The sequence below is a fragment of the Entelurus aequoreus genome, linkage group LG02 (assembly GCF_033978785.1).
Source record: "Entelurus aequoreus isolate RoL-2023_Sb linkage group LG02, RoL_Eaeq_v1.1, whole genome shotgun sequence".
In the NCBI taxonomy this organism is placed as follows: Eukaryota; Metazoa; Chordata; class Actinopteri; order Syngnathiformes; family Syngnathidae; genus Entelurus; species Entelurus aequoreus.
This window is the reverse complement of record NC_084732.1, coordinates 74,418,389-74,444,120: the sequence shown is the minus strand read 5'-3', so window position 1 is coordinate 74,444,120 and position 25,732 is coordinate 74,418,389. Positions and strand designations below refer to the sequence as shown.

General features: G+C 39.0%; 1 protein-coding gene across 4 annotated transcripts in view; it reads right to left on the bottom strand.

Moving 5' to 3' along the window:
* LOC133639079 (zinc finger protein 609-like) overlaps window positions 1-25,732 on the bottom strand; it is a 172,337-nt gene that overhangs the window by 39,571 nt on the left and 107,034 nt on the right. For 3 of the 4 annotated variants that reach the window (XM_062032211.1, XM_062032228.1, XM_062032219.1), the window contains exon 3: window positions 19,485-19,710. In XM_062032211.1, coding sequence (XP_061888195.1) covers window positions 19,485-19,710 — 226 coding nt within the window. Of the gene's footprint in view, window positions 1-19,484; window positions 19,711-20,199; window positions 20,239-22,301; window positions 22,335-25,732 lie in introns of those variants that run through there. The other variant, XM_062032236.1, reaches the window with a different exon arrangement.

Here is a 25,732-nt window from a genome sequence, read left to right as displayed (position 1 = left end):
ATTGGTATATTTTGAAATAGATTTTTCGCAGAAACTATCTGGGCCCCATGTGAAATGTTAGTAGGCTCCAATCGTGCTTTTTAGAGGAAAAATGTGAAGTCGCTCTCACTGACAGGAATGACAACTTGTGAGAAGGTCAATTTTCTCATAGCAGGGAGAGGCGGAAGAAAAGGGCATTAGTATGCCTTGCACTTCTTTGGAGTATTATCAGCAATATGCAGCTGTTGATGGACAAAAACCTATTTGTGTAAGTCGATCAAAAACACAGCAGCCATGCATGTCAGGACAAAAACCTAAACCTGAATGAGATAATACAAGTATTTACTCCTGCAAAGAATTTGAAGATTCTTTTTTTTTTTTTTTACACGTCACCTGGGAAAGTCTACAATGTTTTTGTTTAAACAAACCTTCTGCTGTTTTCTTTAAAGGAGATGGTGGTGAGATTAAGAGACATGTCTGCCAAAGGCATATTACTCAAGCTCTCGTTGACATGTATATAGCAAACATGATATCTTATGACAAACACTGGCAACAACTACAATTCCTTCAGGGATATGATTGATGTTTTCAAGGCTATTTACGTACTTGGACAGAAGAGGTTCCTGGCAAATTGGAGTAGGGAACAAGTCTCTATGGCCTTACTCTAGCAACCTCTAGTAACATAATCCAAGAACTAAATTTATGACTCAAGTATTTGAAACACTGGAGATTTATCTAAATCTTCCCTGGAATCTTGGAACCAAAGAGTGTTAATTCTCCCCCTGAAACTTGACAACATGCACTTTTGCACTGTGATGCGGAAAATGATTAACTGGGTTAAATGGAAAATACAAGAAATGTCAAACAGAAACATTTTTGCTATAATTTACGTCATTGAGTAATTGCTGAAATATCAAACAAATTATTGCGATGATTTACGCAATTTCTTTTGACATAAATGCCTCGTTCAGCAACAAAATGAGGGTCACTCATGGGTGGTCTACATCAGAGCCTGTAAGTAACCGTGTTTACACCAATTGGTTCAGTTTGGTGCACCACGGTACTGTTAAAACAAGTACCGTAATTTCCGGACTATAAGCCGCTACTTTTTCCCCTCGTTCTGGTCCCTGCGGCTTATACAAGGGTGCGGCTTATTTACGGCCTGTTCTTCTCCGACACCGTCGAAGAGGATTTCGGTGGTTTTAGTACGCAGGAGGAAGACGATGACACAATGATTAAAGACTGACTTTTCATATACCGGTAGGCTGGTTATTTTGATAACATACAGGCGAGCACTTTGTATTACTTTGCACCGTTGTATTATTTGTACTCTGCACGAATGCTGTTCGCCATGTCAAAGAAGTGAAAGTTTGATTGAATGATTGAAAGATTTATCGTTAATAAATGGGACGCTTTGCGTTCCCAAACAGTCATCTCTGTCCCGACAATCCCCTCCGTGGTAGCAGGAACCCCTATATACTACGGTAATTACACATCAAAACCCTGCGGCTTATAGTCGGGTGCGGCTTATATATGGAGCAATCTGTATTTTCCCCTAAATTTAGCTGGTGCGGCTTATAGTCAGGTGCGGCTTATAGTCCGGAAATTACGGTACATCCTAATCTGGTTTGTGTTCCTGTTAAAGGATTGGTGCTAGCAGCATGTAACTCAGAAATAAATTAAATAAGAAAAAGGCGACCAGGTACAGTGGAACCTCGATTTACGGACACCTCCATTTACGACCTATTCACTTTACAAACCTTTACATCACGCCAAATATGCTCCTGTGTGCGAACCATGTCTTGGCTTACCAACGCTTTATTTATTGATTTAATGCCTTCGGTGACAATCTGCAATCTAAATAATCATGAAAATAAAGAAAACGCATTGAATGAGAAGGTTTGTTCAAACTTTTGGCTTGTACTAATATATATATATATATATATATATATATATATATATATATATATATATATATATATATATATATATATATATATATATATATATATATATATATATATATATATATATATATATATATACTACCGTTCAAAAGTTTGGGTCAAGTTTCAGATGAAAGTTTTCATTTTCTGGCCATTTTGAGCGTTTAACTTACCCCACAAATGTGATGCTCCAGAAACTCAATCTGCTCAAAGGAAGGTCAGTTTTGTAGCTTCTGTAACGAGCTAAACTGTTTTCAGATGTGTGAACATGATTGCACAAGGGTTTTCTAATCATCAATTAGCCTTCTGAGCCAATGAACAAACACATTGTACCATTAGAACACTGGAGTGATAGTTTCTGGAAATGGGCCTCTATACACCTATGTAGATATTGCACCAAAAACCAGACATTTGCAGCTAGAATAGTCATTTACCACATTAGCAATGTATAGAGTGTATTTCTTTAAAGTTAAGACTAGTTTAAAGTTATCTTCATTGAAAAGTACATTGCTTTTCCTTCAAAAATAAGGACATTTCAATGTGACCCCAAACTTTTGAACGATAGTGTATGTATATATATATATATATATATATATATATATATATATATATATATATATATATATATATATATATATATATATATATATATATATATATATATATATATATATATATATATATATATATATTAGGGGTGTAACGGTACGTGTGTTTGTATTGAACCGTTTCAGTACGGGGGTTTCGGTTCGGTTCGGAGGTGTACCGAACGAGTTTCCACACGAACATATATAGTAGCCACCTAAGCTAAAGTCTTAACAAGCTGCTCCGCTTGTTCTGCCTCTGTCTCTTGTCAGTACTCTACACAGCACCCAGCATTGTCCCACCCACACAACCATCTGATTGGTTACATACAGAGCGGTAACAGCCAATCAGCAGTGTGTATTCAGAGCGGTAACAGCCAATCAGCAGTGCGTATTCAGAGTGCATGAAGTCAGTGCTTCTGCGGTGGGGTTAGCAGGTAGGTGTTTAGCAGGTAAGCATCAGGCAGCAGACTCTCCCCAAATTATAATAAACACCTCCCAGTCAACTACAAGTAACATGTGTGTGTGTGTGTGTGTGTGTGTGTGTGTGTGTGTGTGTGTGTGTGTGTGTGTGTGTGTGTGTGTGTGTGTGTGTGTGTGTGTGTGTGTGTGTGTGTGTGTGTGTGTGTGTTACGGACAGCAAAGCCCTGTCTGCTGTTATTTCACTTTACCTTTTTCTGTGTTGAAGCAGCAAAAAAGGACATTATGTTAAATGAAGAGTTTCTGTCTCTGATAGTTGATATAATAATGTAACTGCATCATTAAGCCTACATGAACTCCATGGTGTTCAGGGATGACTAGTATCTCCTATTGCAATTGTATTATTTTTTCAGCTATAGTTACATTAATCATTAGAAATGTAGCAGCCTATTTTTGAATGGCAGGGTCCCTGCTATCACATGTTGATAAAAATATAACATTTACATAATAAAATTCAACTACAGGCTTCCCAAATGCTGTAATAAATTAAGCATGATTAGTTGACTTGAAACTGTTTAATGTTGCGCTTTTTATATGTATAAGAACAATTTTGTCATTTTATTTAATCTGAGCAACAACTTGAGGCAGTTTAATGTTGATTAACGTGTGCAGAATTATTATAGTGTTCCCAATGTTAAAAGGATAAAGCCATTGTTTACAAATTTGGTAAATAACCAAAAAATGTATATTTTGTTGTTTTCTTACTGTACCGAAAATGAACCGAACCGTGACCTCTAAACCGAGGTACGTACCGAACCGAAATTTTTGTGTACCGTTACACCCTTAATATGTATGTATATATATACACACACACACATATATATATATATATATTTACACACACACACACACACATATATATATATATATATATACACACACACACACACATACAGTGGGGCAAAAAAGTATTTAGTCAGCCACCCATTGATTGTCAATGGGTGGCTGACTAAATACTTTTTTGCCCCACTGTATATATATATTAGAGCTGCAACAACTAATCGATTAAATCGATTAAAATCGATTATATAAATAGTTGGCGATTAATTTAGTCATCGATTCGTTGGATCTATGCTATGCGCATGCGCAGAGGCAATTTATTTATTTATTTAAATAATTTTTTTTTAATAAACCTTTATTTATAAACTGCAACATGTACAAACAGCTGAGAAACAATAATTAAAATAAGTATGGTGCCAGTATGCCCTAATATATATATATATATATATATATATATATATATATATATATATATATATATATATATATATATATATATATACACAGTAAGTGTAAAAAAACAACTGTGTTTTTTTACACTTACCGTATTTTCCGCATTATAAGGCGCACCTAAAAACCTCCAATTTTGTCAAAAGCTGACAGTGCGCCTTACAATCCGGTGCGCCTTATATATGGACCAATATTGAGCTTTCAACAGGTAAAAGTTTCAATCAATCAATCAATCGCAACTACGGTAAGCAGCCGCCGACTTCATTTTCCCCCGTCTTCATTTTCCCCCGTAGAAGAAGAAGAAGCGCGCGGTGCATGCTGGGATATATGACTGCGCGAGGCGTGCCGTTTCATTTCCATTTGTTTGTTTATGTAAAGACCCCAAAAAGGCTCCTATTAAGAGACACGCTTACGACGCAGAGTTTAAACTTAAGTCACGCAGTCGAACACGGGAATAGAGCAGCAGCGACACTGACTCCATTAATGACGACTTCAACGAGATGTTGGATGCTGTATTCGCCCAACTGTTTAATTCCGACACTGAAAAAGAAGAATTTGAGGGATTCGTGGATGAGGAATAACTTCATAAAGTGAGCTTTACATGTTTATTTTGTGTGTTGTGTTGTGTGACATTAACGTTTGAGCAACGTTGAGTTATTGATATATTGTTATTGCTCTGCACTATTTCAAGTGTTACTATATTGTGATTGCCCTAACGTTTGATTTACCGTAACAGTATCACTGTTTTTTACGTGTTTATTGAATCAGGGAAAAGTTCCCCTCCACTATGTGATATGAATGTTGCACTACATGTTATACTTTGCTGTTGTTAAAAGATAAACAAAACACCACGTCACTGACTTTACCTCGGGGAAATTAATAAAACAGCTGTTTATTCATTTTGGGAGTAAACAGAGTTGTCAGAACGTTGGTTTGTAATCTATTAATAAAGTTTGACTGACCTATCTGACTGTTTAGTAGACATTCCCTTTAGCGCAGCTCCATCTAATGGATGCATATCGTAACCCCAGCCTCTACTGTAGCGTCTATTCTACGCGCCTTATAATGCGGTGCGCCTTATATGCGGTGCGCCTTATATATGAACAAAGTTTTAAAATATGCCATTCATTGAAGGTGCGCTTATAATCCAGTGCGCTTTATAGTGCGGAAAATACGGTAATTGGTGATCGCAATGTTGAAGTCTGCATATTAATTTCATGCCAAATTGAAGAGGGAAGTTTGCCAAACATGTAAGGATACAGTACAAACTGGGATAAAGCCATGTTTTTGAGGGTAATCACAAATACGCTGTTATATGGATGCGCGCACACACACTCGCGTGCACAGACACACATTAACAAATACACACATTACAACACTTTTTTTGGTCAAACAGCAGAACCTTGATCGTGACAGAACAACAATCATTTGTACCAAAATAACTATTCAGTTTGCATTGATTAAAGCAAGCTATAACAGACTGAACTACACACAACTTCAACTACTTCAACTTCAACAACCCTTCGCCCATCAGACCCTGACGACAATGCCATATGAAGTATAAACGATAAAATATTGAATAATAAGAGTATATAAAAGGTCAACTCCTACAGTGTTTCTTTCCCTAACAACCTCCTTAAAGTTATGTAATCAATCAGAAATATCAAGCAGCTAAAATGCGCCAAACATGGATAAGTGTGGACGCAGTGTTACCATCATGCACTGTAATGGAATTATGTATGTGTATTTTTGAATTATACATACCTACTTTATCATGTCCACAAAGTTCAAAGAGCAGGAGGTGTGTTGTGTGCTACTGTGTGTTGACTTTATTTGTTGGTTAGAGTTCATTTACACCACGGGTGGGGAAAGTTGTTCGTATTGGGTCATATATATTGATGCTGTGCTCAAGGGACTATCAAATGAACTTTGTGGTCATTGACCATTGATTCTATTTTTGCCCATTACAGGGCCGTAATATCACTTAATTTCAAACAAATTTAGGCAAAAATACACCGCAAGCCAAATTTCTTGTTCAACTTGTAATTTCTCGCAGGCCGCACTGACTTCTCTGGCAGGTTGTAGTTTTGACATTTCTGATGTAAAGGATGATTATAAATAATCCATGATACAAACATCTATCACTACAGGCTGTATTGTTTTTCTATTAGGGCTCATAGATGGGAAACAGCCTCGTATGCAGTGTGTGTGTGTGTGTGTGTGTGTGTGTGTGTGTGTGTGTGTGTGTGTGTGTGTGTGTGTGTGTGTGTGTGTGTGTGTGTGTGTGTGTGTGTGTGTGTGTGTGTGTGTCAGGGTGGGGGATGGGCTGCACTGGCACTGAGCAGCAGTATTTGGCCAAAGAGGCCCCTGCTGAGCTCCTTCTACCCTGGAGCAGAAGCCAGTGCATTCTGGGCTATATTTCAAGAGCAATACACCTCTCCAGCACTTTAAAGATGACATTTGGAGGTATCAGCATGCTAAGCCTGGGAGGGGTTGGCCCATCGCTATGCTGACATGACCCTGGGAGCTGCCACTGCCTTCTCTGTGTTAAGGGGATTTGTGTCAGTGCCGGGCCTCAAAATACCATGGTTATGACCCCCTACCCCCACTAACTCCCCTCCGTCTATGCTTCACTTGCCACCAGACAGACTCAACTGGAGGGATTTGCTTCTCCTCTTCTCTAATGACCCATTTTCCCCCTCCATCACCCTGGTAAAGTGTCTCACCATATTGTTAAGTGTGGCGATGTTAATCCAGATCAGTGAGCTACATAAATATTGAGCACTAATAAACCACAACCCCTTGTCCATTTTTGCACAAATTACACAACGTTAAAAAATGGATTCTTTTCCGCAACATCCAGAGGTACATACAGCTTTCGTGATTGCATTTTGTTTGTTGCCTGCTACCTCTTCATCCATTTCTCTCTTTTTTGTCGAGTGAGACAATTACTGGGGCCTGTTGTTCATTTACTCCCACAAGGCTGAAAGGCAGAGGTGATGAAGCAGCTGTTGGCTGGCATGCGAAATGACACACACACACATACGCACGCACACGCACACACACACACACACACACACACACACACACACACACACACACACACGCACGCACGCACACGCACGCACACACACACGCACACACACGCACACACACACACACACATAGTGCATGCTTAAACAGCTTTGTATGAGACTTGTCATGCAGAGAAGTGGGGGATAATTCAACTCTATTGCTAATCAGGATACCCGTGGTATGTTTTTCAAGTAAATCTGTTTCTTGCTTACGCCTTGCACTATCTCACTTTCCTCATTCCCTCATATGCAATGGCCTCAAAATGAAAGATATCTGCATTTGTGCGTCTCTAAGGCTATGTCTACACTAAGCTGGATAACCCCTTAAACGAATAATTATTTAGCCTAAGCCCCGTTTCAGCCACACTAAACTATCATTTTAAGTCCCCCTCCTTGGACAATTTTTTACACGGGTAAGTGCGCCGTGTATTTCTTGAATCTCCGGCTCTTAGCTTTGTATGGACTCATTGATCGTTTACAAACTGAGTTCGGAGAGGAAGTGACGCCAGAAAGACCGCACCCTACACATGAAGTGACGCCAGAAAGAACACGCCACAGCCAGCTTCATAATAAAGCGGGTTCGTAACTCTGAGGTAACCACTGGAAAGATGGAGGCGAGTCATCCAGACATGCCCGAGTTTCACACATGAATACCTTAAGAGAAAGCGATTGCAGCTATTTTGGATACAACACTTCTCAGACGGCAAGAGAACTTTCCAATGTCCAGGTCATCTGTGATTAGGGATGATGTTTGATAAGGAATTATCGAGTTCGAGCCTATTATCGAATCCTATTATCGAACCGATTCCTTATCGATTCTCTTATCGAGTCCAGATAGGTTGTTGTATATGGGAAAAAAAACACAATATTTGGTTTAACAAAAGCTCACTTTTATTATATAATAAAAAAATAAAATCTAATAAATAAATAAATATTGACTGTTACCCACCTAAAAAAATAAAATAAAATAAATAAATATTGACTGTTGTTACCCAAAGTATATTAAGTGGGATTTTTCAGAGAAACAAATATATACAGTAACACAAAAACAACCTGTCTCTGTGATCACTATAGGTGTATAAATAATAATATAGTGTTAAATAATATCAGTCCCTTGGGCACAAAACTGAAAATAATACAGCTCTCCAAAAAGTGCACTTCTGCTGCTATTTGACATAAATGATAAATGATAAATGGGTTGTACTTGTATAGCGCTTTTTTACCTTCAAGGTACTCAAATCGCTTTGACATTATTTCCACATTCACCCATTCACACACACATTCACACACTGATGGCGGGAGCTGCCATGCAAGGCCCTAACCACGACCCATCAGGAGCAAGGGTGAATTGTCTTGCCCAAGGACACAACGGACGTCACTAGGATGGTAGAAGGTGGGGATTGAACCCCAGTAACCAGCAACACTCCGATTGCTGGCACGGCCACTCTACCAACTTCGCCTTATGATGCTTTGACATTTTTGCACTTTATTTCTTTATTGAAAGAAAATTCTATGAAGAGAGAAGTTGTTTGCAAATGTGGTTACAATGCTAAAAAATTAAAAGTTAAAGCTAAAAAAAGAAAAACACTTTATTGAGTTAACATTATTTCTTTATAGGGGGAAAAATGTTATGAGCTAGAGAATATAACAACTACACTACCCAGCATGCAACGGGAGTTACGAGCATACGCGGTAGCCCCGAAAAGTGTTGCATGTTGCCACGCTGTGAAAGTAAACGTCAAGAACTCAGCCAACACGCCTCATCTGCATTATTTATAATTAGACAGACAACACATCTACAGTGTGATTTTGTTTTGTTTACAAGGAAAGAAAAACAAAAGTTAAAAAAGGGAGATATGTTGTATATATATGTATGTGCTGCAGTTGCTTTAAGAACGTTGCGACAGCTGCCGTAAAGGAGGTGCGTTGCTAGCCTGGTTGCTATGTTTCCGGTTGGTCGTAAAAGTGTTCGTCATGTGTTTTACCCTGCTAAAATCTCTCAGTAAAGTTATTCGATGGATTATAGCTTTTGTTTTGAACTTTATTACACCTTGGAGCGCTTTTTCCCGTCCATTGTTTTCCTGCTTTCGCTATCTGCGCCTAATGACTGAGCTACGTGACGTCATTTCTTGTGATGTCACGCGGAGCATTTCTGGTCGGGACGGGATTCGAATAAAGAATCAACTCTTTTCCTTTACTATAGTGGTCTCGATAACGGGTACCGGTTCTCAAAAAGGGATTCGAGTCCGAGGACTCGGTTCTTTTCTTATCAAACAACCGGGAAAACCGGTTTCGAGTATCATCCCTAGCTGTGATTCTACTTACCGAAAAACTTTGTCCATTTGTCGAAGGAGAGACAGCGAGAATGCGGGCTCCCGTGGATTTGATAAAAAAGGTAGCGTGTGCTTTGTATTACCTGGCTGTCGAGGGAAGACTACGGAAAACGGTGAATGCATTTGGACTGGCAAAGCAGACTGTATTAGTTATTGTCCGCCATGTATGTCGCAGACTCAACGTCTAGGTCCAGAGTATATAAAGTCACCAATAACGAATGGACAATGAAGGTGAAGACATAAGAGTGAGGAGTGTCCTAACCAGATATCTAGATCCCTAGATTGATTGATGTAAAATGTTCTTTATTAAAGATTTGATTAATTTATGATGGCTCAGGTGTGATTCATTACAATAGGGCGGCATGGCGTAGTGGGTAGAGCGCCCGTGTCAGAAACCTGAGGGTTGCAGGTTCGCTCCCCGCCTCTTACCATCCCATTGTGTCCTTGGGCAGGACACTTCACCCTTGCCCCCAGTGCCACTCACACCGGTGAATGAATGTTGAATAAATGAATGATAGGTGGTGGTCGGAGGGGCCGTAGGCGCAAATTGGCAGCCACGCTTCCGTCAGTCTACCCCAGGGCAGTTGTGGCTACGAAAGTAGCTTACCACCACCAGGTGTAAATGAATGATGGGTTTTTAACATGTAAAGCGACTTTGGGTACTTAGAAAAGCGCTATATAAATCCCAGGTATTATTATTAACACACTGGATTCCAGTTAATTGAAATACCACAACACTGGATATTGTTCAGATAAGTTACATTGAAGAACTTGCACACAAAGCATGACGTGCACATTTTCTGCACATGCGTATTAGGTCGCCTTGCGCCGGCTGATGGAGGGGGTCTTAAACTACCATTGTGTGTGTGTGGACAAGGATAAGGTTAGGTGAGATTTACCCTGGATAACCTTAAATGCACACTTCGACCAAACACGAGTATTCCGTTGAGTTTGTCGAGATATGGTTTAGATCTGTAGATCCTCATCATTCTTGCTTTTCCATTGCAGTGTTTGTAACGAATATCACCGGTTGAAATTTTGGGATGTAAGGAATTGTGTATCATACCAAAGTAGGGCTGGAACTAACGATTATTTTTTACGTCGACTAAACTGCGATTATTTTTTCGACTAGTCAACTAGTTAACCGATTATTGTTTATGATCTGCTACATGTTTAAGTTTGACGTTAATTCTGTGACTTGATTTGTACTCATTTTCAAAACCTATTATTAGGAATGTTCCTATCAGAGTTTATACTGCCAATTCCAATCATCCATGAGTGAGATCGACCGATACCGATCACATGTATTTACTTTACATTTTTCAATGTATTTATGGTGAGTTTACAAGTTTAACAATAGCAAACACGATATTTAAAGTAGTTACTTATTTTCTTTTTTGACATACAAATGTTTGAGCATAACCCAGGTAAGAGTAAACAATAACTAGACAAAAGCAAAAACTACTCATTTAAATCCATTGAGTTTGTCCAGGGAATTATTGAGTTTGTAAACATGAACAAAAAAGAAAAAATATTGACCTAGTATATGGATCATATTAAGGCTGAAACGACGCGTCGACGTAGTCGACGTCATCGGTTACGTAAATACGTCGACGCCGTTTTTGTGCGTCGACGCGTCGCATAATTACGTCACACTACCGTCATGACGAAGCGCAAAGCAGACGATCAAAGCAGACGATGCGAGTGGTGCGAGCGAGGGGGGAAAAGCATGCCAAAAGTGGTCAAAAGTGTGGGAGTATTTCAATAAACGGCCTAATAATGTTGTTGAATGCACACTGTGTCGAGCGGAAATGGCCTATCATAGCAGCACAACGGCTATGAACGAACATTTGAAAAGAAAACCATCAACTAGTCAATCGTCCGCGCGAGCATACGTTGTCATCATTACACAAAAACATGAATGTGTCATTTGTATCTGCTAGGGGTGTAACGGTACGTGTTTTGTATTGAACCGTTTCGGTACGGGGCTTTCGGTTCGGTACGGGGGTGTACCGAACGAGTTTCTAAGCTAAAGCTAACTTTAGCTGCTAAAGTCTTAACAAGCTGCTTCGCTCCTCTGCTTCTGTCTCAGCACGCAGCATTGTCCCACCCACACAACCATCTGATTGGTACACACGCAGCATTGTCCCACCCACACAACCATCTGATTGGTACACACGAAGCATTATCAGCCAATCAGTAGTGCGTATTCAGAGCGCATGTAGTCAGCGCTTCAGCGTGGAGCAGATAGGTGTTTAGCAGGTGAGCATCAGGCAGCGGACTCTCCTCAAATGATAATAAACACCTCCCAGTCAACTACTAGTAACATCACTATGAGCCCGTTGACCTTCTAGAAATATAAACTGCAGCTCAGCTCGCTCGCAGTCCTGGCTTGAGGTGAAGGCTAATTAGCTCTCAGTTCCAGCCACATCGACCCCTTCTGAGCGCCTATTTTCAGCTGCTGGGAATATTGTAAACAAGAAAAGAAGCAGAGCATGTAGACATGCTAACCTTATTACAACTGTTAGTCACTCACTGGAATGAGTAGAATTGGTTATTGTGTACTGTGTTGGACTGGATGTTTATTTTGCACATTTTAAAAGCAATACTTAATGTTTACAGTGCTCCAGAATATTTAGATTGGCACTTTTTTGTATTGGATGTTTATCTTTATTTTTGCATATTTTAGCAAATAAGCAATACTTTCACTTTTGTTGAAATGTTTACACTGTTGTTACAGAATATTTCGTTTTGCACTTTTTTGTATTGGATGTTTATCTTTATTTTTGCACATTTTAAAGCAAAATAAGCAATGCTTTAACTTTTGAAATGCTTATACTATTGCAGAATATTAAGATTTGCACTGGATGTTGACTTTTATATTTGCACATTAAAAAGCAAATAAGCTACTTTTAATTTTGTTAAATGTTAAAAGTTTTAAATGTTTACATTGTTACAGAATATTTAGTCATGTTGTTGTCAATGTTGACTGAGTGGCCATACTTCTTTTTTTTTGTAAATAAAAGCCATGCCTTTTGAAAAAACGGGCCTACATTTATTTTTTCCTCTTCATTTTGAATAAAAAAATAATCGGTAAAAGGAAAAATAATCTATAGATTAATGGAAAAAATAATAATCCATAGATTAACCGATTAATCGAAAAAATAATCTATAGATTAATCGATAGAAAAATAATCGTTAGCTGCAGCCTTAGATCATATACTGATACTACCCTTGGAGTTATACTACCCAATTTATGTGTCGTGTACAGACAGTGACAATGCTGACACACCAACAGTTATATTATCCTCTCCCTAGACAAGGGGGCTGCAACCTTTACCTCTTCCACTAAAAACAATAGTAAACAGTCGCATATTGTAACACATCTCAGAACATTCTAAAAGTTGTAAACATTTTTATTTTAAAGAAAAAACAATCTGACCATGTGAAATTAAACTCTTTTTCCGTTTCTCTTTTGGCAAGTATTCATGGTTAGCTTACCCAAGGGGTTGCACACTGGAGAAGCTGAACTAAACACACAGGCTTCCAGTCTCTTTTACTTGCCTTCCTTGCGCCTCAGGACTCAGCCTGTTCACATTCACAGCCTTACAGTCAGAAATTAGAGAACTCTCTGCTGCAACATGGTTCCATCTAAACTTCTTTAATTTTACTCAGCACTTTTTAATTGGTGTTGTTTCAAGCAGTTAGCTTAGCTATTAGCATGCCTGTTCCTGTTTTGCTTTCGGTGTGTAACATGTGTAGCCTCGTCCTCTAGAGACAATAATACCTGATAATAAGACAGACAGAGGATTATTTGCTGTAATACAGGCGATTATTATTAGTTTAGGGGACCAGCTCCACACTGTGTATGGAGACACACAATTAGCTACTAGCCGCCTGTCAGCCGGGGGACTAAATCAATCAATCAATCAATGTTTATTTATATAGCCCTAAATCACAAGTGTCTCAAAGGGCTGTAGATAATAGTGTCAGTCAGAAAGGATCGTCCTTTGTGATCGTCAAAAAAAAGCATTAATCGGTAATGGCTGATCATGTACTTTCTCACAAAAATCGATCTGCACATCCCTACCTATTATAGTAGAATAAATAATTTACTGAGACATGAATGGTTTTACTTTATTACAGAAAGTACATAAATACAGTAAAAAATATATCAACAGACTTGGAGTGCAAGATGTCCTGTAAACATGACATTCAGTGCAAAATGTTTTTATTACTGTTAGGCTTATTCATCTGCAATTATTTACCTGAAGAAATAAAAGTGTAAACATGAACATTCCTTGGCGGTCTATAAATTAAAAATGCTATAAGCAACTTGTGGACTACAGCAAATCTTAATTTTTAAAATCGACATTGTGGATTATGTTGCCCTATACCCTACATTACACCACCGCTTCTGCAACACTTCCCCACCATAACAAAAAACGTGTGTATTCCCCCATACTACACAACACACCAGCCCACTACCAACAGTATGTAAAACAAAATAGCACCTTCAGGAGGGTGCAGGCAAAGGACAAACCGGACTTAGGAAGGGAGGGGGACGTGATGAGAGAAGGTGGAGGCGAGGCAAAGCCTGAGGCAAGACAAATGCAGTGCTGGTGTTGGCTCTGAGCCATGTATGTGTCACAAACAGAAGTCGCCTTGTATGACTTCCAACCCTGTCACAGGCCTTTGCCTGACTCGCCCCGAGTTGGCATGGATAACAGTCAGGCCATTAAAAGCTGGATACTTGGTAACAGCGAAGAACAAGGATGTGTCAGCCACAGGCTTGGGCTGGAACAGAAATTAGAAGCGGTATAGGGGAGCTCTCTACACCAGCATGCCATCCTTGAATAACGGATTGACTTATATTCCTCCTATTTAAAGGTTGACACAACATCACAGAATATGAAACATCATGAAAACTAAAGAAAAGTAAAACTTCAGTCCAACTAGAACATGACAAAACACTGGTTACACAAGGGGGAAGTAAGGCTTACTGCCAACACTACAAATTAGATATGTGTCCTAAAATTGCGATATATATTGCAGCCTCCTGCAATAACATGATTTGTCTGTTGTTTGGATGCTTTATTTTAGTCTTGGGCGATACTACCAGTTTGGTATCAATCCAATTCCAAGTAAATACAGAGGCAGTTTTGTTAATACCAATACTAATACTTCAAATTTTCAGGATCGTTAAATGATCTCAATTATAAATCTGACAAAAACACAGGATAGTGGTGTAAAAGTATCAACTACCCGTATTTTTCGGAGTATAAATCGCACCGAAGTATAAGTCGCACCGGCCGAAAATGCATAATAAAGAAGGAAAAAAACATATATAAGTCGCATTTTTGGGGGAAATTGATTTGATAAAACCCAACACCAAGAATAGACATTTGAAAGGCAATTTAAAATACATAAAGAATAGTGAACAACAGGCTGAATAAGTGTACGTTATATGACGCATAAATAACCAACTGAGAACGTGCCTGCTATGTTAATGTAACATATTATGGTAAGAGTCATTCAAATAACTATAACATATAGAACATGCTATACGTTTACCAAACAATCTGTCACTCCTAATCGCTAAATCCCATGAAATCTTATACGTCTAGTCTCTTACGTGAATTAGCTAAATAATATTATTTGATATTTAACGGTAATGTGTTAATAATTTCACACACAAGTCGCTCCTGAGTATAAGTCGCACCCCCGGCCAAACTATGAAAAAAACTGCGACTTATAGTCCGAAAAATACGGTAAATATTTTTTAATATTTCCTTTTTCACTTTTATTAAATAGTTTGAGCAAAATAAAGCCAATAAAAATGTACAGCTTTTTAAATAGTTAGGCTTTTACCCTAAAAGTCCTCGTGTGTCCAGGGTAGGAATGTAACGACGTGAAAATTTTATATTACAGTTATTGTCACCAAAATTATCACAGTTATCGTTATCGTCAAGGTATTGTTGAATGTGCTTTAAATATATGCTCATGCACAATTATATCCAAATGCTATTTAAAAAATGAAATACAAAATAGCCACACATTACACTTCTTGGCAGAAGAAATATATTTATAAAAAATATATTGTTCTGGCTACTTAAAAGACATAACACCTCACCCATTGAGGTTTTAATTAGTGCGATAAAGAGCCGCAGGAGGCGTCACCGACATTTGAGTGACAGACAGGATTGTTGAGCCTCGCGGAGTTTGTGTGCGCAGCAGTGTAGGCAGCAAGTACGCTAATAACAAACACCACTTGCATCTTAGGAACAGTTTTAATGGTGACTAGGTCTGGTCCATTAGTCCAATCGAACCATAAATGAAAATGAAGTTGAAATACTTTGCTGGCATCGATAAATTGAGAAAGAGGTGTCACTCTTTGCATTGCTCTAACCACCGGAGCGAGATTATTTACAAGTAGAATTAACTGAACACACCAAGTCCTCATTTCACTCAATCACAATCTTTGTCTTGGTGAGCAAGACCGCTCGCTTACACACACAGGAAGCACGGACATTGCCTCCCTACTCACGACACACTGGTGAGAAGTTACGCAAAGTAAAGAAAATTAAGAGGACAAAGTATGGTTACAAAGCCAAATGTCCCGTTGTGGGAATATTTCAGCTTCAACTCCTATGGGCAATATGAGCCCATCAACACGGACGAACAAGCGAGAAAGCCGTGATCACGTGATGGCAACAAAAAAAAAGACTACCTGACGTAGTTTTTTGTTCAATATTTATTTAGGGTAAATGTTCGCTCACAGAGATGAAAGAGAAAAGCAATATAAAATCTATGGGTGGAATTCATTTTATTTTTTGTTTGGTTATTTATTTAGGATAACAAAAGGTTTTACCTTCCAATTATAGTACGATTGTAAACAATTCTACAGTAGTGAGAAATGAAAGGTTATATCTTTTTAAATGGGTACTTGCATTATTATTACATATCATGATTACATGACATTATAAACACTGTATAGTTTCTATCGTTTCATTTTTCAGTTTAAGAGCACAGTGGAGACAAAAGCTCTGAGTCCGTCTGCATAAAGCCAAATATTTTTGAAAGTAAATTATTGCATATCGTTCTAATGTGTGGCACCTTGAGACAAAAATGTGGAGATTGACTAAAATTAAGATGTCAAACGTCCTTCAGTAATTATTAAATTATTATTATTATATCAAAACATTATATCTCCTCACTGTAGTATGGATCATATACTGATACTATACTTGGTATTGTTAGTTAAAATTTGTATTAGTCCTGTTTAGCTATTTCTTGTCTTCCAGTGGTAATGATACATGGAGGTGAGGATTATGTAACAGCTATCTTACTAGTGACAACGCTACATTGTGTTGAGGATGCGGCCGTGCGCGTGTCGCTGTTAAAGTTGTAAAGCTAGAATATGTCATCAACATGAATTGTCAATAAATAACGATAGCATTAAAAGCTCTATCGTAGGCCAAATTTATATAATTTTTATCGTATATCATCTAGACCGCGCAACATCACTTTTTCTCAAATGTAAATTTTGCAATGTTTATGACAATATGGTGTGACAACATTCACACTTTCAAAACAATAAGGTTATTTGTGAGTTGCGACAAGAGTTTGATTTATACCGAACACTGCCTTTAATAAAATAGTTAATCAAATCAGGGTTTCGAGACAAGCCGTCAGTGTGACAAACGTGCTTTTTCTGAATAGTAATAAATTCCCACACACACACACAAAACAAAACAAAACATTGCAACAAGTCTTTCTTGATGTCTTTGTGTTCTTATATCTTTCTCAATATAGTTTACACATTGACAGTCTAAGTCAGTGGTTCTCAAACGTACCAAGTACCACCTCAGTAAACACTTGGCTCTACAAGTACCACCATAATGACCAACATTAAAATACAGTTGCGTACTCGGCCTAAGTATTCATTAAAAGCAAGGCGGAAGTTGTATTTAATAAGTATATTTAATATTTTGGCCACTAACATTACACACAGTTTGAACAGTAACACTGTGTTTGAATATTTATTAAGTGATTATTTGGCGTACCACTACATGGAGCTCATGCACCAGTTTGAGAATCACTGGTCTAAGTCTATTAATAGCCTATTAATTAAGGATTTGGATATTTTAACCAATCACCTTGTCTTTAACACACAACTTGAAGCAACCGTATTCTGACAAGAACATACACTTGTACTAAACCAGCAAACACAATTCAGTAAACTAGCATGTAGGGGGAAACTAAAGATAATTGGACTGTTTTTGTCCCGATTGTTCCACTTCCTGATTGAGTACGACAAACGCCTAATTATTTGATGTCTTTTAAGATGATCCTATAAGATTGTCCTGTGGTCTGAGGTGTTTTAAGAGTCCATTTGTCCCGATAATTGGCTCTAAAATATTGATCAAGTTGAAGTAAAGTCTTCATGTCTGTGGAGAAAATCGAGTCTCATCATAATACAAATTAACGACTTCAACACAATTAACCATGCACACAATGTGTCTTTTCTAGGTTAACACCAGCCATTAGCTTAATTTGACAACCCCTCACCTCTATCTCGCGCAGTAGATTATGTGCGTTCACACTGTCTCAGTATCTATTTTTTCTATTGTCTTTTTTTAAATGTAGGATTTTTCTGTCAAAAATAGTCCTAAAACCACCATCATTCCCTCATCTCGTGTAACCTATTCTCCATTGCTGTTGTTGCTGTGGTGGTTTCTATGTTTGTTCTTCTTTATTTTGTTAGGTAATGTTTAATCAATCAATCAATCAATCAACGTTTATTTATATAGCCCTAAATCACAAGTGTCTCAAAGGGCTGTACAAGCCACAACGACATCCTCGGTACAGAGCCCACATACGGGCAAGGAAAACTCACCCCAGTGGGACGTCAATGTGAATGACTATGAGAAACCTTGGAGAGGACCCCCCCCCCCCCTCTAGGGGAACCACACAATATTTCGGTCTGGGAGGACATGATTCTAGATTGGTGGTGGAAAAGAATTGTCCAGTGTGTGGTGTGCTGTGCTGTCCATCAAAACTGTTCAATTTTGTTTACAGAGGAAGTTTGAAATCAGAGCTGGGAAAAATGTCACAGCCAAATTATGTGCATTCCCGTTTCAAGAAATCAAGCTGGCCCCATCCACGAAAGCTATTTTTACGTTTTTTTGTCAGAATATAAACAACTTTTGGGAAAATATGCAACTTCTCTGCAACTTTCAAAACACGATGGATGAAGAGGAAACAGATGCTATTGCTACCGATGTAGAACGTGTAAATCACATTAAAAAATTTAGTATGTTATAAACGTCCAACAATAAATCGTACATGGCTGATTTAGTGCACAATAACTTACCAGAAGTGTGACTAAACGGATATTGCAGAAGCTTATATTGTTTACATTCAGAGCAGCCATTTTTTAAGCTGACTTAGGTGGGTAACAATGCGGTGACTTTCCGAGTTAAAAATCCGACCTCGAGGGCCGTTCCAGTTGAAACTTCCGACTTGGAAATCGGAAATTACCACTTTCCATTACAAATGGAATCCACCATTATTTCAATGTGAGGGGTCTGTGGCCGAAAAAAAATCTCTTCAGATTTAGAAAATCTTTGTGTGTGCTGGTTTGACACAGAGGCAAGCTAGGGTTGTAGGCTGTGTTTTAAGCAGCACATGAAAAGTCTCTGGATTTCAGTAGTTCCCAGCTGCATTCTGCTGATATCAACTAATCATTTTTCATTTTCGACCCAAAAAGTGTGCTGTAGGAACACTGGTGATTGAAACATGTTGCTTTCCAAAGTCATAGCACAATGTTGATACATTTAAAATCACTGCACTTACCATCTTCAGTTTCCTGCCAGACAATTCCTTCAAGATTTACGCTGGTGCCAGGTTCACAGGGTCCTAAGCACTCAGGGTCCGTAGAAAGGGCCACGTCGGAAGTGTTCACTGCCACTGAGCGTGTGCGCACCATTATCTGTTCACATGGCGAGGAAATCTCACTGTTGCCTACTGCGGCAAGTAGATGTAGGGGGGGAGGGACTGGTGTTGAGACAGGAGATTCCATCTGCAAGAGAAAAGTGGGGGTTTTGTGAGAAGAGAAGCCCATGAGAGACTGCTGACCCTTTGTGTAAACACAGAGAGAGCAAATGGTATATTGAAGAAATACCACAGCTCGAGGATGTGAACAGTGCATGAACATCACTGTTCTTTTACAGGAAATCGCTCATAGTAATACGTCTTAGAGTAATAATGAGTTAAGCAGGCACTAGTGCTATACCATTCTACAGTCTTTTGTTATCTTTAACGGATTAGAAGAAGGGGAATGCAGGGAGGTGCAAGGGAATCACACTGAGTGCCTTTGTGGAGGGGCACGTTTTGTTATGCAGGTTTGATCAAATGAGCCTTGTCCCAGTTTTCCTCTATTGCACACAGGCAAGTAAGTGTGAACCATGCCGACACGTCCTCTAACAGACTGATCGCTCATTAAATCCATCACTTGGAATGCAAGTTGCGGTAATGGAATTGGGTGTTGAGGGTCAGGAATTAAATCCACCTGTTCTGACACCGTGACAGCAATGAAGAGACAGTCGGCCTGCATGGAAAAGGAAGGACAGGGAGGGAGGAGTGAGTCATCAGGCAACCCATAGGGAGCACAGGGGCTAGAAAAGTGTGTGTGTGGGGGGGAGGGAAAGGCCAAGTGATGATTTAACAGACATGGTGACACCAGCCGGAGTGTTTAAGTGTTTGGAGCGTTTGATGAAGAATGCTACAAGTCTTACTTGGCAGGGGGAGTGTGGTCAATGTTGGATTCAACTACCATAATTTCCGGACCATAAGCAGCTAGTTTTTTTCTCATGCTTTGAAACCTGCGCTTTATAGAATGCTGCTGCTATTTATGGATCTTTCCCAATTCACGAGCTACATACACATGCCGCCAACAATTTAGCCTCGTCACATCAGACCAATGAAACTGCCGAACTGGTCACGGCGGACCAATGAAATTGTTCACATTAAACCAAATGCACTCACACGATCATTCGGTCAGCCATTTAGCGTGTTATGAACTCACCCTCATAAAGCCACTACAAAATGCACACGACATAGCCCCAAAGAAGACAGTGATCGACCAGGCCATCGAATAGGAAACAGTGCGATGTATTACGTCAACAACTGGAAGTCGGAGCGGCACTTCAGGCTATCGGAGACAGCTGTCCGGCCGAAGTGATCAATGTAGACACGCAATGTTAACATCAAAGCTATCTAAAATGCTGCGAGTGTCAAGTTGATCAAGTTTTTGCAGAACACACCCCTGTGGATTCAGCACATGGAAGCTAAGTTCTAATTTAGAATAATTACCCAGGATTAGGGCTGCAACTAACGACTATTTTGATAGTCGACTCGTCAACGACTATCCTAACGTTTAGTCGACTAGTTGGATAAAGTACACACATATTTATTAGCTCTAATTTTCCATTGACTTTTAAATGCAATTTAAGTTATTATAGGCTTGTACTTAAGAACAACAAAGATGACTAATTCATTCATAAATATTTATTTATACTGTAACTATGCTGCTCATTCAGCTGTTACAAAAATGTCAATGTTGTCCATTTAAAAGAAAGGAAAGGCAACATGCGAAAAAATTAGTTAACCTTGATTATGTATTTTTTTTAAAACAGTTAAAATAGCAGCAATAAAAACAAACAACAATACACCAAACCTATAAAAAAAAGAAGCGTTTTGTGATGATGTTTAAAAAGGTTCACACTGGTATAATGATTATTGATTAACTCCTGGCAGTTTTAGCACTCTAATAGACTCGATGGATAGAATTGTATAATTGATTGATTCTGAACATGTTACCTATCTATTAGATTGTATGTTTAATCTTATGATAGCATCGCATTGGCGCCTCATGTCTGCGTCTGTGTGTGTCTGTTTGTGCTCAAGTGCGCGCAATTCGCATTTGTTATTGTGCCTTCTTTTTTTTATTGTATAGCAAATTGACGCTGCTTTAAAAAGTACCGTATTTTTCAGACTATAAGTCGCAGTTTTTTTCATAATTTGGCCAGGGGTGTGACTTATACTCAGGAGCGACTTATGTGGGAAATCATTAACATGTTACCGTAAAATATCAAATAATATTATTTAGCTCAGTCACGTAGGCGACTAGACGTATACGATTTCATGGGATTTAGCGATTAGGAGTGACAGATTGTTTGGTAAACGTATAGCATGTTCTATATGCTATAGTTATTTGAATGACTCTTACCATAATATGTTACATTAACATACCAGGCACGTTCTCAGTTGGTTATTTATGCGTCATATAACGTACACTTATTCAGCCTGTTGTTCACTATTCTTTATTTATTTTAAATTGCCTTTCAAATGTCTATTCTTGGTGTTGGGTTTTATCAAATAAATTTCCCCCAAAAATGCGACTTATATATGTTTTTTTCCTTCTTTATTATGCATTTTCGGCCGATGCGACTTATACTCCGGAGCGACTTATACTCCGAAAAATACGGTACTCGAATTGATATAGACAAAGTTTAGCTGGCTGACTTTAGCTAAAATTATAAAAGTTATTTTTCACACAACTTCTCCTCACACCTGTTAGTTAGCTCGCAAGGTACAAGCCAACACTCTTACCGAGGGTTGAGTCCATATCCTTTTTGATGAGGCGAACGTCGTGTTCGGCGGTGGAAATGGGGACTAGATCTTTAGCAATGTTATATGCGATCGCTCTGGTTATCTGTTCCCACCTTCTGCTGTTTTTCTCATAAGGCACTACTGATACCGAAGCTTGCAGTGTACACTGTTTTAGTGCTGGGGACGTGAATTGCACTGTCACTGTCGTGCCACAAAGTTGTATGCACTTTCCCCTCGGCCATCAGGCAAATGAATATTCCCTCTTCTCTTCTCCGACTCTCTCGTCGTCATTTGGGATGTCTGTTGTGATTTTCCTTCCTGGTTCCATGACCCGTCCTATCTTACCTCTGATTGGCCTGTCCCTAATGTTTTGCCCTAATGTGAAGTGAAGTGAAGTGAAGTGAATTACATTTATATAGCGCTTTTTCTCAAGTGACTCAAAGCGCTTTACATAGTGAAACCCAATATCTAAGTTACATTCAAACCAGTGTGGGTGGCACTGGGAGCAGGTGGGTAAAGTGTCTTGCCCAAGGACACAACGGAAGTGACTAGGATGGCGGAAGCGGGGATCGAACCTGCAACCCTCAAGTTGCTGGCACGGCCACTCTACCAACCGAGCTATACCGCCCCATAATCTTAACCAATCGTGACTCATCATTGTAAACAACCAACCAATCATGGATTTTCTTATACGTAAACCAACCAATCATTGATTTTTCCAATATATGTTGTCCCCTGCCCGTGAAGTTGCATTAGTCCAGTTCCCTCTTTCTTTTCTCCCGCTCTATTCTTTTGTAGCATGTAGCTTAGCTAACCGCTACATGGGTCCAAAAATAGCTAAGCTACGGAAATCGCCACTTGTTTTAAAAAGTAGCGAAGCTACTGCCAAGCTACAGGGAAATGTAGTTAAGCTATGTAGCTTCGATTTTAAGTTAATTATTTTTAATGGAAAACCGTTGTATTTACCACTGCAGCCGTGAACTGGAATGGAATATGAAAAACCGTACTCTTTACGGGAAAAGTGTAGTTGTTGGCAGGTATGCAGAAGTTGGCGTTTTACTTACTAGTTGGTCACTGGCACACATGTCGATGGTGGCACAGTCAGACTCCATATTTACTTGTGTGTTGTTGTGGTGGGTCAGTGCAGTGGGTGGAAGAGGGCAAGCACATGTTGGAAGGAGGATAAACGTGTAAACATGTGAATAAACGTGCGAACACGTGAAATGAATTATATCGATATTAAGATATTTTCTTAATTCATATCTTGTTTAAAAATATATCGATATACTGTATCTTACAAACTCGGTATATCACCTAGCCCTACGACAACATGCCTCCGCTTTAAATGCTCAAGAATTACAGATGCACTGCCAAATAAAGCAAGGTCCACTTTGCAAAATGAGTAAAGTATTTTTGTCGTTGACAACAATTAAGAGGAAATCTTCTCACGCTTTAAATGTTTTCACTGGTGATGTTTTTGCAAGTGGTGGCTCAGACCCACTTCTGCCCTGAAAAACACCATCGATGACGTCACGACTTTTGTCTTCAAATATAATTATCGGCGACAAAATTTTATCATCTACATTTAACGACAATGTCTACTATTCGTTGCGCTCCCACTCAAGATGTCACAAAATAATTGTCACACAGTGGCAGTGTTTTAGTGTCTGGGCGACGATCGGAGGATCCTCCAGGCTATCAACTACCTAAGTATAGTTCTGACATCTACAATAGAGCAGACTCAAGGCCCTATATTGGGTGAAAACAAGTGTAAAGGTGACTATGTGGGTGTTATTTCCTGTTTAGAAGGTGCTAACAATATAAAAAAAACAAAACAACATATTTAGAGGGTTGTAAATAGTTTTTTGTGCTCTAACTCAGTTTATAAATAATAATCACAAATCAATTGCGACAAACTAGGGACGACCATATGTGCCCTACGGAAATGTTTGTCCTTTGGCAAATTCTTAATGGTAAGATATAATCTTCTCATTCTCAATTATTAAATTAAATTGTAAAAAAAATAATTTGGGTGGGCAGAAAAATTGTGAGAGATTTCCACTTTTATAGCTGTTTAATGAGCTCTGCAAGCACCACTGGAGATGGCAACTTGTGTCTTTGTCTCGTTTTCTTACTAGTGTAAAACTATTTACTGGAAACAAATATAAAGCTTCCACATGGGATAATCCGTCCTCCATGGTTTTGTTTTGGCAATCAAGATGACATTAGATTATATTTAACATACACGGTACAAAACCTAAATGTCTTCCATGACAAAGAAATACTAATGGTAATGCAGTCTCAATTAACAACCGAACAAGCAAAAGCAGCAGTACAAATCACACAGGCTACATATTTGGTGGCTTGCCGAGTGTGGAGTTAACAACTAATGTTAAATGAATGTGTGCAGAGTGACAGAGCCAGGCCTAATGACATCCTAATCACTGCGTATCCTTTTCTGATGCATAATGTGGCGATGAGACAAGTAATCCTGCAAGCTGACAGTTCTCCACATGATCATGCAAGTACACGAGTGACAGACATTATGAACACACTCTTGCTACAGCCAAGCCAATCAATTTACAGTTGAGTAAACTACCCTATAAATGGGTGAAGGAAACAACAAATGCCATTTTACATGAGGATCCTCCTAGCCCCTCCACATGCATTTTTGGGCAAACAACATTCTCACTGAATTATTTCCATTAAATTACACCAGTACAGATGTTACAACTGTATGAAAATGCGGATAGGTAGTTGCACATAAAATTGTTCAACAACATATTTTTGTTAAGATACTTGTAAATTGATGAACTTGCACTTGTATTTATATTAAGATACTTTGAGATTGTTAAACCTGCAGTTTAAAAGCAATCTACAGTAAATCATGTTGTTGTTGGAATAAGCAATGATCCAATCAAGTTTATACAACTTGAAAATGGGGGTTGAATAATATTTGTATAAACCGGTAGCAGTATGGGTATTTTGTATGAATGATTTAATACTGTACTTTTTATGGAATATGAAGTGATTCAGAAGAAAAGGGAGACATACAACCATCCATCCATTTCCTACCGCGGGTCCCTGGGTGCCGGAGCCTATCCCAGCTACACTCGGGCGGAAGGCAGGGCACACCCTGGACAAGTCGCCACCTCATCACAGGGCCAACACAGATAGACAGACAACATTCACACACTAAGGTCAATTTAGTGTTGCCAGTCAACCTATCCCCAGGTGCATGTCTATGGAGGTGGGAGGAAGCCAGAGTACCCGGAGGGAACCCGCAGTCACAGGGAGAACATACAAACTCCACACTGAAAGACCCAGAGGCCCGGGATCAAACCCAGGACCTTCGTATTGTGAGGCACACGCACGAACCCCTTTTTCCACCGTGCTGCCTTGTCATACAACCGTCAAAGCGCGAATTATCG